The 14,366-nt window shown below is 45.9% G+C and overlaps 2 protein-coding genes across 3 annotated transcripts in view; one reads left to right on the forward strand and one right to left on the reverse strand.

The window, feature by feature from the left end:
* The window catches only part of pold3 (polymerase (DNA-directed), delta 3, accessory subunit), a 39,108-nt gene extending 37,993 nt beyond the window's left edge, over nucleotides 1–1,115 (reverse strand). The window contains exon 1 of one of the 2 annotated variants that reach the window (XM_069892242.1): nucleotides 837–1,115. In XM_069892242.1, the coding sequence (XP_069748343.1) occupies nucleotides 837–908 (72 nt within the window). In that variant the 5' untranslated portion in view covers nucleotides 909–1,115. The remainder of the gene's footprint in view (nucleotides 1–836) is intronic. The other variant, XM_069892241.1, reaches the window with a different exon arrangement.
* On the forward strand, nucleotides 958–14,069 carry lipt2 (lipoyl(octanoyl) transferase 2). Its single transcript, XM_069892243.1, has 4 exons — nucleotides 958–1,190; nucleotides 6,223–6,738; nucleotides 9,583–10,131; nucleotides 13,381–14,069. The coding sequence occupies exons 3-4, from the start codon at nucleotides 9,669–9,671 to the stop codon at nucleotides 13,593–13,595; spliced, it is 678 nt and encodes a 225-aa protein (XP_069748344.1). The 5' UTR covers nucleotides 958–1,190; nucleotides 6,223–6,738; nucleotides 9,583–9,668; the 3' UTR covers nucleotides 13,596–14,069.
* Nucleotides 14,070–14,366: the final 297 nt, after the last annotated feature.

The following is a 14,366-nucleotide window of genomic DNA, read 5'->3' on the forward strand; positions in this document are numbered from 1 at the left end:
CCTCCCTCCCCGGGCGCTCCCTCCCCTCCTCCCTCCCCGGGCGCTCCCTCCCCTCCTCCCTCCCCGGGCGCTCCCTCCCCTCCTCCCTCCCCGGGCGCTCCCTCCCCTCCTCCCTCCCCGGGCGCTCCCTCCCCTCCTCCCTCCCCGGGCGCTCCCTCCCCTCCTCCCTCCCCGGGCGCTCCCTCCCGTCCTCCCTCCCCGGGCGCTCCCTCCCCTCCTCCCTCCCCGGGCGCTCCCTCCCCTCCTCCCTCCCCGGGCGCTCCCTCCCCTCCTCCCTCCCCGGGCGCTCCCTCCCCTCCTCCCTCCCCGGGCGCTCCCTCCCCTCCTCCCTCCCCGGGCGCTCCCTCCCCTCCTCCCTCCCCGGACGCTCCCTCCCCTCCTCCCTCCCCGGACGCTCCCTCCCCTCCTCCCTCCCCGGACGCTCCCTCCCTCGCCGGGCGCTCCCTCCCCCCTCCCCGGACGCTCCCTCCCCCCTCCCCGGACGCTCCCTCCCCCCTCCCCGGACGCTCCCTCCCCCCTCCCCGGACGCTCCCTCCTCCCTCCCCGGACGCTCCCTCCTCCCTCCCCGGACGCTCCCTCCTCCCCCCCGGGCGCTCCCTCCTCCCTCCCCGGGCGCTCCCTCCTCCCTCCCCGGGCGCTCCCTCCTCCCTCCCCGGGCGCTCCCTCCTCCCTCCCCGGGCGCTCCCTCCTCCCTCCCCGGGCGCTCCCTCCTCCCTCCCCGGGCGCTCCCTCCTCTCTTGCCGGGCGCTCCCTCCTCTCTTGCCGGGCGCTCCCTCCTCTCTTGCCGGGCGTTCCCTCCTCTCTTGCCGGGCGCTCCCTCCTCCCCCCACACTCACGATCCGGTTCTCGTCCATCACCAGCTCCTCCACGTTCTCCACCAGCATCTCCAGCTCCTCCATAGCGACCATGGCGCCAGCCCGGGGTGAGAGGTCACCGGGGTGAGGGGGCGGGGACGGGGGGGTGAGGGGGCGGGAGCCGCCCGCCCGATCGGCCGGCCCGTCGCCCTGGTAAACGGAGGCCCCCCCCCCCACTCACCCAGCCCCCTCGGCGACCGCCAGGGCCGGTTTGCGGCGACGTTGATCGGGCCGCGGGTTTAATGGAGGCGGCGGGGTTAAAGGTCAGCAAGATGGCGGCGCCCAGGAGTTGAGGCCGCGACGTCTCGCTGAGGAGAACAAACACCAGGTTCCTTGGTAATTGTCGCTTTTTAAAGCTTCTGGCTGGTTCATGATGATATATTGAAGGGGAATCGACTGCATCTATTGTTCAACCGAGGTCTCGGTCGCAGGGATTGTGGTTAAACCACAACCCAGTGAACACATTGCACTGGCGCTCACTGGAAGCTGAGAGAAATGGACACGGAGAACCACGAATAAAACCGGGTGCAGGGAGATCGGACACCCTCATTTTACTGGTGGGGTTCGTTCAGGAGTCCGATAACAGCAGGAAAGAAGCTGTCCTTGAATTCGGTGGGGCATCACCTCACGCCCCATAACAAAATGGGAGCAGGGTCTGGCCTGGTGCGTCTACTCCGCCATTCAGAAAGATCATGGTAGATCTGGCCATGTAACCGTTGCAGCAGGGAAACAGGGTCCCGGACCAAGTCCTCTCCTCTAGTCCCACCTACTTGCACCCTGCCTATAACCCTCCATTCCCCTCCCATCCATATACCTATTGAATTTTTTTTTAATGACACAAATGGACCCTGCTGCCACTACTTCTCCCGGAAGCTCATTCCACACTCCCACCATTCTCTGAGTGAAGAAGTTCCCCCTCATGTTACTTCTAAATTTTTGCCCCTTAAACTCTTAACACATGACCTCTTGTTTCAATCTCTCCTACCCTCAAAGGAAAAAGCCTAACCACATCAAGTCTATCTATCCCCCTCATTATCTTAAATACCTCTATCAAATCCCCCCTCAACCTACTACACTCCAAGGAATAAAGACCTAATCTGCTCAATCTTTCCTTGTAATCTTGATACGGAAACCCGCGTAACATTGTGGATATTCCTTCCAATGATTCAGTGACCAGAACTGCATACTGTATTCTAAATTTGGCCTCACCAATGCCTTGAACAATCTCAACATCACCTCCCACTCCTGTATTCTATGCTTTGATTTATAAAGGCCAGGATACTAAAACCCTATCTACATGAGATTCTGCCTTCTGGAAACAATGAACTGTTAATTCTAGATCTTTCTGCTCCACTCCATTCCTCAATGCCCTCCCATTTACTACCTTTGTCCTGTTTTGATTATTCCCACCAAAATGAAGCACTTTACACTTCTCAGTATTAAACTCCACCTGCCATCTTTCAGCCCACTCTTCTAAGCGTCCAAATCCCTCGGCAATGTTTGAAAACTTTCTTTATTATCCACAATTCCACCTATTTTAATATCATCTGCATATTTACTAATCTAATTTACCACCCCATCATCTAGATCATTAATGTAAATGACAAACAGCAAAGGACCCAATACAGAACCCTGAGGCACACCACTTGTTACCAGCCTCCAGCCTGACAAACAGTTATCAAGCCAAGGCACCTTTATTTTACATTCATATCATGCCCGCATGGTAAAGACAAGATAGCGTTTCACCAGGACCACGGAGCATATTTAGATCTTCTTTGGCTTGGCTTCGCGGACGAAGATTTATGGAGGGGGTAAAAAGTCCACGTCAGCTGCAGGCTCATTTGTGGCTGACAAGTCCGATGCGGGACAGGCAGACACGATTGCAGCGGTTGCAAGGGAAAATTGGTTGGTTGGGGTTGGGTGTTGGGTTTTTCCTCCTTTGCCTTTTGTCAGTGAGGTGGGCTCTGCGGTCTTCTTCAAAGGAGGTTGCTGCCCGCCAAACTGTGAGGCGCCAAGATGCACGGTTTGAGGCGTTATCAGCCCACTGGCGGTGGTCAATGTGGCAGGCACCAAGAGATTTCTTTAGGCAGTCCTTGTACCTTTTCTTTGGTGCACCTCTGTCACGGTGGCCAGTGGAGAGCTCGCCATATAACACGATCTTGGGAAGGCGATGGTCCTCCATTCTGGAGACGTGACCCATCCAGCGCAGCTGGATCTTCAGCAGCGTGGACTCGATGCTGTCGACCTCTGCCATCTCGAGTACTTCGACGTTAGGGGTGTAAGCGCTCCAATGGATGTTGAGGATGGAGCGGAGACAACGCTGGTGGAAGCGTTCTAGGAGCCGTAGGTGGTGCCGGTAGAGGACCCATGATTCGGAGCCGAACAGGAGTGTGGGTATGACAACGGCTCTGTATACGCTTATCTTTGTGAGGTTTTTCAGTTGGTTGTTTTTCCAGACTCTTTTGTGTAGTCTTCCAAAGGCGCTATTTGCCTTGGCGAGTCTGTTGTCTATCTCATTGTCGATCCTTGCATCTGATGAAATGGTGCAGCCGAGATAGGTAAACTGGTTGACCGTTTTGAGTTTTGTGTGCCCGATGGAGATGTGGGGGGGCTGGTAGTCATGGTGGGGAGCTGGCTGATGGAGGACCTCAGTTTTCTTCAGGCTGACTTCCAGGCCAAACATTTTGGCAGTTTCCGCAAAGCAGGACGTCAAGCGCTGAAGAGCTGGCTCTGAATGGGCAACTAAAGCGGCATCATCTGCAAAGAGTAGTTCACGGACAAGTTTCTCTTGTGTCTTGGTGTGAGCTTGCAGGCGCCTCAGATTGAAGAGACTGCCATCCGTGCGGTACCGGATGTAAACAGCGTCTTCATTGTTGGGGTCTTTCATGGCTTGGTTCAGCATCATGCTGAAGAAGATTGAAAAGAGGGTTGGTGCGAGATATTTAGATAAATATAAGTTAAAATATTAAGACGTATACAGTAAAGGTCCACGGTACACTATCCACATATGTTCTGGGAATTCAGATGGGTGATGGCTTGGGGGAAAAAACTATTGCCCAATCTGGACGTACAGGCTCAAGTGCTGTGGTGCGTTTTACCAAATGGCAGAAAGGAGAACAGTTTATGTGAGGAGTCCTTCACAATGTTTATTTTCTTCTGTCTGCATTGAGGTTGTAGGTGTCCTTCATGGTGGGAAGAGAGCCCCAGATGATCTTTTATGCTGACTTCACTATCCTCTGCAGGGTCTTGCAGTGTGAGGAGGTACAGCTTCCAAACCAGGCAGTGATGCAGTTATACAGGATGCTCTCGATACATCCTCTGTAGAATATAGTGAGGATGGAGGGTGGGAGATGAACTTTCCTCATCCTTCGCAGGAAGTAGAGAGATACTACTTATATAGAAGCAAAAAATAGGCTATTCATTCCATCGAGTGTGCCCCACCATATATTCATGAGCCTTTGACTTGGCTCCACTTACCTGTCAGATCCCTGTGACCCATAATTCCTTTATTCTTCAAAAAATGTATCTTGTTGTGGCTTGAATACATTTAATGTGTCCTTTGGCATAAATTCAACAGATTCACTACTTTCCGGGTGAAGCAGTCTGAAATTTATTTCCTGAATCCTGAGGTTATGTCCCCTGGTTCTAGTCTCACCTGCCAGTGGAAACCTCTTCCCTGTTTCTATCCTGTCTGTCCCTGATGGGTGTATGTTGGAAAGAGTGTTGCCAGCCACTCTTTCCAAGGCAGTGGGAAGTGTAGAGAGTTGGGGGTGAGGGAGGTCTGAAGTGGTCTTGGTTGTGCAGTTATTATAAACATATAATGATGTGACAATTTTTGATAGTAAGTTATAGTGCTGGGTGAGTAATTGTTTGGAGAAAAGGATAGATTTAGGAGTTCCTTAAGGAAGGCAGGGAAGTTGTAATCTTATTTGCAGAGTTGAAGCTGAAGAAAAAGTCATAACTGATGAAACAATTAAAATCTGTATCAAATGAGAGGGGAGAATCAGAGTGTGTCAGAGAGGTGAGAGAGCTGGAGGGATCCAGCGGGTCAGGAGGATCAGTAGTAGAAATGGACAATGTTGATCGTCCATTTCTCTCCAGGGATGCTTCCTCATCCCCTGAGTCTCTCCAGTTTCTCTATTCATTCATGATTCCAGCATCTTCAGGTTTTGTGTTTCTTTAGGGCTGGAAGAGTTTACAAAGATAAAAAGAAATAAGATAATGGAGGGATGTGAAAAATGGGATAAGATTTTTTTTAAATATATTTTTATTGAGTTGGAAGAGAGAAATATTACATGTTACATATTGACCACACAATAACCACCCATCTTAATACAATACAGAATATGAATCATAAATAATTTAGACATTGTCTTGCTCGGATACAAGGGACAATCTCCTCAGAAAACTTCACCTCTTATTCTAATATTACAACATATTTGTGGTAAATTATCTAATTAAAGTAATCTCATGATAAGAATTTCAAATGGCATTTCTTCACATTGAGCCAAAGTAGATTTATGTGCACATAGTAAAAAAAGAGGGAACTAGCCTTTTATCACAAAAGAATTGATAATTTCTTGGGTAGCATTGATGCTGTATGGAGAGGATTGGATAGAGCTTGATCTTTACATATCTTGATGTAGTGATAAAAGAGAGAATTTCATAATCTGATACTACCACAAATGCCATTATCACAGCTAGATAATCTGAGACATGTAGATTATGGAGGATTCTCCAGCTGTTTAAAATGATGCTATGGGATATTTAAAGTTTCAACAGAACGATGTCAGATGTGAAAGTGCAACACTTCCTCTGTAAAAGCACTAGATATGTCAATTTGGGTGATAGGCTGAAGGTTCCCGAGTTTAATCTGACTCCCACAGGGCAGGGCTTGTATAAACGAGATTTCCGATTTCTTGACAGAGTATATGTATGACATCACATCCAACCCTGAGATTCTATTTCCTGCAGGCGAGGCAGAATCACCACTTATTGGCAGTGCAAAATAAACCTGACTTAGCATGTCAACAAATAAAGAAATGTAAACAAACTGTGCAATACAGGGGGGAAAAAAAATCAATGAAGTGCACAAGAACGAGTCCTTAAATGAGTCCCTGATTGAGTTTGTTGTTGAGTCTGATGGTGGAGGGGATGTATTTGATGTGGTGTTCCATTTACCAGGTTTTTGGGATTGCGTTTTGGTGGGTTTAAACACATCAGCTTTTAGTATGCAAATTCTAAATGAGAACTACAGTAGCACTGAACAAACTCACTGATTATTGACAGTTTTGAAACTAGCTATGGAGATACAGTTCTGAAAGTAGTTGAGCAAATTTCAAATGATTCTTCATCTCTTCTTCCCCAGACTCTTCAAATGACTGAACTCCTGTACTTTGTAAACTGCCTTGGTGTGATGGTATTTCTGCTCATTGTTCTCTATCACTGGGTCGACATTACACACACTAGATCTGCAACCGAATGTGAAAGTTTCTATGATGCCAGGCCAAAAAGAAGCTTTCGCAGTCAGTCCCGAAGGAATGTGTATACACGAATATCTGAATCAGAGTGTGAACATGAGTTGAACCTTGCTTGACACAACTGGAGTTGAAACATCTCCTTGGATCAAAATCTGTGACGTTTCCATAAAATGGTAGTTAAAAAAAGTTAACCTGCACTGAACAACCCAGGGACAGTCAACAGTGGGAACCTGCTGCTTCATGACAAATAAGAGCAATGCTGAGAAGCTGAGCTTTCAAATTCTAATCCAGAAAGTGAGGTAGACTTCAGTAACAGGGAGTTCTTTACCAGCACAGGAGTATCTGGGAAAGATTCTGCTTCACCACCCTGTCTCAGTGGCTAATATTGCTCCCTCAACCAAAAGGTAATCTAAAAGGCATCTTTCCTATATTCAAGAACAGATTCAAGATCATTTTCTTTCCAAAGTCTATCAGTCTCTTGAACCTCATCAGACTGTGCTATTGCAAGTAATTTTTCTGCATTGATTATTGTGAATATTTATGATCTATCATGTGTTCTTATTGTTTAATTTTATTAGTTTTCTATTAGTTTTTCTTTGAAAGTACCTATCCAGCAAGTAAGAATTTTGGGCATATGTACATTTCAAGTTCAAGTTTACTGTCATCCAATTGCACAAGTACAGCCTGATGAAACAGCATCTCCAGTCCTCATGGCAAAAATACGCAGACACATAACCAGGCATAAAACACATACAGGCAAACAATACATACGCAGGACGAGTATACAGATATATAAATAAATAGTGTTTCGTAAATATGTGCGCCTCGGATAGTTAGTCTGAGCAGTTCCTTTGGTCGTTCAGTATTCTCACTCCCCCAAGGTAGAAGCTGTTCCTCAGCCTGGTGGTGCTGGCTTTGATCCTCTTGTATCCCTTTCCTGATGGGAACAGCTGAAAGATGTGGTGTGCTGGGTGGTAGGGGGTCTTCAGACAACAATCCCACGTCGATTGTGGTGGTGGGGGAGGGAATCTCCACTGATCCTCTCTGACATTCTTATGGTCCTTTGATCCAATTCTCTATAGCAACTGTACTAGTTGTGAAGCAGCTGGCTAAGACATTCTCAATAGAGCTCCTGCAGAAGGTTGACATGATGATGCCTTAGCCTTGCCCACTCAGTCTTCTCAGGAAGTGCAGTCACTGTTGCGCCTTCCTGACAAGTGAGGAAATGTGTGTCAACGATAGCTAATTAATTAAGTGAACTCCAAGTAATTTGGTGCTTCATACTCTCTCCACTACTGTTATTGATGTCTCCCTTTCCCCTACACGCCCATCGACATGATCTACTTGGATCGTTGCCTGAAGAGGGCACGCAAAATCATTGAGGTCCCCTTCCACCCTGCACACAGCATCTTTCAGCTGCTCCCGTCGGGGAAGAGATACAGGAGGATCAGAGCCAGCACCGCCAGGCTGAGGAACAGCTTCTTCCCATGGGCAGTGAGAATATTGAACGTCCAAAGGAACTGCTCACACTAATCATCTCAGAATCAAATTTGTACAAAACAATATTTTTATAGATAAAATATTTGTCCTGCATATGTATTATTTGTCTATATGTATTGTATCTGGTTTTGTGTCCACGTGTTTTGCACCGAGGAACAGAGAACACCGTTTCATCAGGTTGTACTTGTACAATCAGATGACAATGTGTAGTGGAAGGTGGTCATTCCTGGTCCTCCTGAAGTCCATGATCATCTCCTTCATCTTGTACACGTGGTGACTCAGTTTGTTATTCTCCCACCATATCATGCCCAATATGTATGACAATAACCTGTTATCATTTCCTAGTATATAGACCCCTGGTGAGACAGTATCTAGAATATTGTATATAGTCTAGTGGAAGGAAGGTTCATCTCATTGATTCCCGGGATCGGGTGTCTATCCCGTTAAGGCTATATATCTGCGAGAGTCTTGAAGATTGAGACATGCTCTCATTGACACAAACTAAATTGTTGTGGGAAGATGCAAGGATGATGTTTCCCATCGCAGGGGTGCCTTGGACCAAGGGTTGGCCATTCAGCACAGAGGTGAGAAGAAATTTCTTCACACCTGCAGGCACTGAATCTTTTGAATTGTTTACCCAGGATGGCTGTTGATGCACAGTTACGAAGTATATGTGAGATCAATATCAACATTTTTTTTACAGTAAAACCCTTGATATCCAGATCCAATGGGGATTGGTAGATGCTCGATAAGTGTATCTTCTGTTTGTTTCAGACTTTCTCTTACAATGCCTAACTAATACACCTACATTAAGAATAAACAGTTTAAAAGACAAAATACTATACTGTACTTAAACCAAACAAATTTCACTTGCAAGAACATATAAACCTTAAATCATTTTGCTTTATTTTTAGTCACATTCTTTGAAAACATTTAACCATCAGTGGATCTGTGGGTTCCTCCCCTCCACGGAGCCACCCAAAAGACAACCAATAACATTATAAATAACTAAACCTTCCCCCCCCCCCACCCCCTTCCCCAATTTTACAGATAAAGCCTCTGACTGGGGCGACTCTTACTAAGCAGGAATAAGGAGACACTTTAACACAGTCACCCCAACGGCAAGTGCCATCAACCAGCTCTTCATCCTGGGCGACACCATTGCTGTTTCACACAACTTTATTCAAACAGCAGCTATGAGCAAAACACGACCAAGGCCTCTGCCGGCCAAATATTTGCTCCCACCTTCCATCATTTACTTTTACAATTTTAAACACGTATTTTTTACCTATTATTTTATTCTTATTTATTTTCCTCTTTTTTGCCGGTTACTTAAAGCTGTCACTTGCTTGAATTCAGGATAACAGGGTTTTTACTGTATATTAGGGATTTCGAGGGAGTTCTTTCTGTTCACCATCTCTGGGTTGGCATTACACACTCTGGACCATTCTCAACCTTCTCTGTGAAGCAGTCAAGAATTGGTTTCTTCTGCAATTCTCTCCTACCAACAACATAAAACAAAATTACAATATTTATATTATGTGAGGTGAAAAGAAAGTAAGGCTTTTACTTAAATGTGCTGTGGCTCCTCCCCCCCCCAGGGGAACCGTAAGGCTCCTGTTGAGAATGGCTGATGTAGATCCACAACCTTACTCAAAGGAAAGAGATCAGTGATGATCTTGTTGAATTGCAAGAGGCTGCATGGTCCACCTCTCCAATTGCTAATGTTCTTGTTTCTTGTGTAACAGTGGTGTCAAATGGGATGTACTATGGGCTTTCCAGGCATGACATGACAAGTCCTTCTTATCCGTGAATCTAATCTGAATTTGATGCCATGACCTTTTCAAAGCCCGTGATTAAAGTGGTGAACCTTGGTAGGATTTCCTACAGAGATGCACTGCAAACTCAGCACAAGTTCATCCGACGCCACATTGATGCCCTATCCCAGCTCCCCACTGCTGAGCCGCCAGTGAATACGCTACTCTTGTGTGAACACGCTCCTGTTTACACTATCGGCATAAGGACAACACGATACCCAATCGAGGAGGAAGAGAGATTGAAGGGGCTGGGTGCAGAGTTCCACCGGACGAACCGAGGAGGCCTAATCACCTTCCATGGCCCTGGGCAGCTGGTGTGCTATCCCATCCTCAACCTGACCCATTTCAGGAAGAGCGTGCGGTGGTACGTGGGTGAGCTGGAGAGGACCACCATCCAGCTCTGCTGCAGGTTTGGGATAAAGGCAGAGACTTCACCTGAGACGGGAGTGTGGGTCGGAAACAACAAAATCTGTGCTATTGGTAAGTGACGTCACCAATGTCTGAAGGTGGAGGAATATTGTCAGGCATGACTTTAGGGCAGCTTCGTGTTTGTGAATTACAAGGTTCCTCACAAGATGAGATAGAACTGCAGCATAGAAACAGGCCATTCAGCCTAGCTGCTGCATGCCAAACTATTATTCTGCCTTGTCCCATCAACTTGCACCCAGTCCATAGCCTTCCATACTCTTCCCATCCATGTAGCTAAGCACATTTTTCTTTAATGTCAAAATTAAGCCCCCATTCACCATTTCAGCTGGCAGCTCGTCCCACACTCCCACCACTCTTTGGGTGAAGTTCCCACTCACGATCACTTTAAATGCTTCACCTTTCAATCTTGTCCCATGTCCTTCAGTTCTTGTCTCACCTCACCTCAGTGGAAAAAACCTGATTGCATTTACTCCATCTATACCCCTCAAAATTTTGTATACCTCTGTCAAATCCATCCTCATTTCAGAGAATGCTCCAGAAAATAAAGATCTAACCTGTTTAACCTTCAACAACCTAGTAATTCATCTCTGCACTTTTTCAGTCTTATTGGTATCTTTCTTTTAGTTAGAACTGCACGCAATACTCCTAATGTGGCTTCACCAATCTCTTATACAACTTTATTGTAACATCCCAACTCCTGGACTCAATACTTAGACTAATGAAGGCCAATGTGCCAAAAGTTGCCTTTACAACCCTATCTACTTGTGATAATGAGATGGTTGGTATGTGGTTGGACAGATTGGAACGTGGATAATTGACTGACAACTGAAGGTTCAAGTGATAAAGCATTGGACAATAATGTATGAAGTGTGTGAGTATTGGATGGAGTTGAACAAAAAGTTTACAGACACTGTGATTGTAGTTTACACACAAAAATGCTGGATAAGCTCAGCAAGGCATGCAGCGCTCGTTAGTTAACAAAGATAAAGATAAATAACCAACATTTCAGGCCTGAGCCCTTCATCAAGGTATGAGCACAATGTAGGCAGAATAAAATGGTGGGTGGAGGAGTGCAGGGTCACAGGACAAAGGTCATAGGTGGATATGGGGGGCACAAGAGAAAAAAAACTAAGAAGTGTTGGGGGAGGAGAAGGTTCTCTCAATGAAGAGGGAAGGGGGCGGAGAGCTGGGGCGTGGCAAAATGGAAACCAGAGAAGTCGATGTTAATGCCATCTGGTTGGACAGTGTCCATTCAGAAATATTAGGTGTTTAAATATAAATTTAGATAATCAGCATGCTGTTATGAGCCCAAAGGACCCCAAAACCCAGCAGCAATAGATATTCACCAAAAGTAGTTACTTAAACAAAAGTTGTTTTTAATTATCTTTAAACATGAAAACAGAATCAAACTTTAACTTATCACTATTAACTTAACTAACCCAACTTAACCCCCTTCTAATTCTAATTGGATGTGTATGTAATGTGTGGGTAAATTTAAGAAAAGTTCTTTGGTTCATAGTTCAATCTCACTTCTCATTCTTCCAAGTTCACTGGTTGAACTTGTGGTTCAATCTCACTGGTTCCCAATTCTTATTCTGTGCACAGAATTTAACATGTTTAAAGTTCATCAGGCTTTGGTGCTCGAAAGATAAATGGTTACCGCTCAGGAAAGTTCTTGTAGGTTTGCAGAAAGAGGTGTGTGTTTCCAGGATTTCCACAACTGAGATGCCACCATTAGTCACCTCAATGTCTCGCTGATGAAACATGCCCCTTCAGGGTTCTCCAGATGATAACCTCTTTCTTTCAGGCTGCAACAGAGTTCCTTTCTGTTTCGCTTATTCCAAGAGAAACATCAGACAGATAGTATTTCCAGCGATCCGCCACTCTGGAGCTTCTGTTTCAGTTCCAACAAGCTTCTCCTGGCTTGTTACAGCTTTCTGTCACACACAGTAAAAGACTCCCTTCTGTCTCTCTATCTGAGATTCAAACTGCCAGAAGCATGTCCTTCCCTCTCTCACTTGCAAAACCCTTCCTTCTCCACCAAACAATAGGAGTTTGTCTTTTTGGTCAATCTGTTGATCTAGGTAAACAAAAACCTCTCAATTACCTTTGAGTGAGCACTTTGCAGAGAGGTCAAAAGCCTTGCAAAAAGGTCCAAAACAGACAACATGGCTCTGGTTGTTCTTCCAAGACAATAGTCCATTCATTTCATGACATAATTTCAATTAGCACCTACTTGTAAAATGTGCATAGCATTCTCCATAGTTTATGTAAAGTCACTGAATATGAATTCTTCACTATTTCAAATAAGATCTGTTTTAAAGTGTGTGTATGTAACCTACTCTAATTTTACCAATTTATCTCCCAAGAACATTCCCAAATATTCCATCACAATGGTAATAGGCCATTTCCACCCATCCCTGGTACGCCCCCGGGAAAAACCCATACAGACATGGGGAGAACATACAAACACTTTACAAACAGCAAAGGTGAAAGCACATAACTGACATTTCGGGCTTGAGCCCTTCTTCATTATATTTGCTATACAAAGGACACTGTTTGACCTGCTGAGTTTCTCCATCATTGTGTGTTTTTACTTCAACCTTGATGTCTGCAGATTTTTGTTGTTTACTTTACAGACAGCACTGGATTGTAATAGCGTTGTGCTAGCCACTACATCAACCGTGCTCCAATTTACGGGTGGCCTTGCGGGAGTGGGGGACAGAATTGAAATGGTTGGCCACTGGGAGATCCCCGCCATTGCTGTGGACAGAGCAAAGGTGTTCAGTGAAGCCATCTCCCAATATACATCCAGTATTGGAGGGAAATGGGTGCTGAGGGCCACAAGGTGCCCGGGTGAGAGAAAGGGAATAAAAATGGGAGGGTAAGGTGATTAGAAGGAGAAGGGAATACAGGAGGTGAGGGTTACCTGCAATTGGGAAATTCAATGTACTTAGCATTGGGTTGTGGACGGTCCAAGAGGAATATGAGGTTCCATTCATCAAGTACCCATCAGATTTCCTGCCCTTCACCTCTCCCTCAGTATCCCCCCTCCCCCCACTATTACCAGCATTTTGTTTCTTCTCGTACATCATTCTCAGCATGTGTAGGATTTTACTCTGTATCTGTGCCATCCTCCCTTGGCACATTTGGCCATCGTGTGTGTAGCTGTTATTTATGCCAGAAATATTCAGGATAAGGGTAGTGTCACCTGGAAAAGAAAAGATAAATCAATCCTTTCTTCCTTCTCTTCCACCCCCCCTCCCCACTCCACTCCTGTCTCTCTTTCTCTCTCTCCAGGGATTCACTGTGGCAGATACATCACCTCTCATGGGTTAGCACTGAACTGCAACACTGATCTCCTCTGGTTCTCTCACATCACCCCGTGTGGTATCGAGGGGAAAGGGGTTACATCTTTGAGTCAAGTATTGAAGAGGGAAGTGACTATCTCCGAGGCAGTGGAGCCTTTCCTGGAAACCTTTGCAGTGCAGTTTAACTGCACACTGAGGCGTTAGACGTTTATCCATGCCGACACTGGCCTCAGATCTTCACCCAGCCAACTAACTGTCCTGTTTGAAGTGGCTTAAGTGTTCCAACAGGAAGAGCAGAGCTTGTTGTGTTAAAATCTACCCATGCTGCAAATTTATCTGTGAATAAAGAACACAGCAGAGAACCACAGAACCAGTTTTAAAATAAAAACACAAACAGTTTTAATACTTCAATTATAACACCGGGGGCGAGAGGGGGCAACACTATGAAATATTCCGATACTGCTGATACCATCTCAAAGTTCATACATGTGGTGGAACGCGGTACTGCGGGTGGGTCTGGGCACGTCCTCACTGGGCCAGGTACCTTAGCCCCTCCCCATAAGATCCCCTAATAAAGGCTGAGAGCCCGAGTCTCCTCCCTTATACCTGCCTTGGACATGAGCCAGCAGCATGTAGAGGCACGTTTGGGTCATCTAATCAGTAAAGGCTTTGATTGTTGCTTCGTGTCTGCGAGTGGTCATTGATCGCGCCACAATACAGAAATGGGTACATTTATATAGTAAATTAGATCATTGCCTACGTATGACTTCAATTGATGTTCTAACTCATTGGAAACTGGTTTCACATTTGCTCATGGACTTAGAATTTCTTTGTTTAGTCAAAAAACTCTAATTACCTCTTAGCTTCAATTACTCATTCAACACACTGTCACAGTTAAGGTTCCTACCCCATGTAGAATTGTTGCTCTTTGATATGAGAACCATTACAACTGATTTATTTTGACAGCCCTTCTGG

The sequence above is a fragment of the Narcine bancroftii genome, chromosome 7, assembly GCF_036971445.1.
Source record: "Narcine bancroftii isolate sNarBan1 chromosome 7, sNarBan1.hap1, whole genome shotgun sequence".
Taxonomy (NCBI): domain Eukaryota; kingdom Metazoa; phylum Chordata; class Chondrichthyes; order Torpediniformes; family Narcinidae; genus Narcine; species Narcine bancroftii.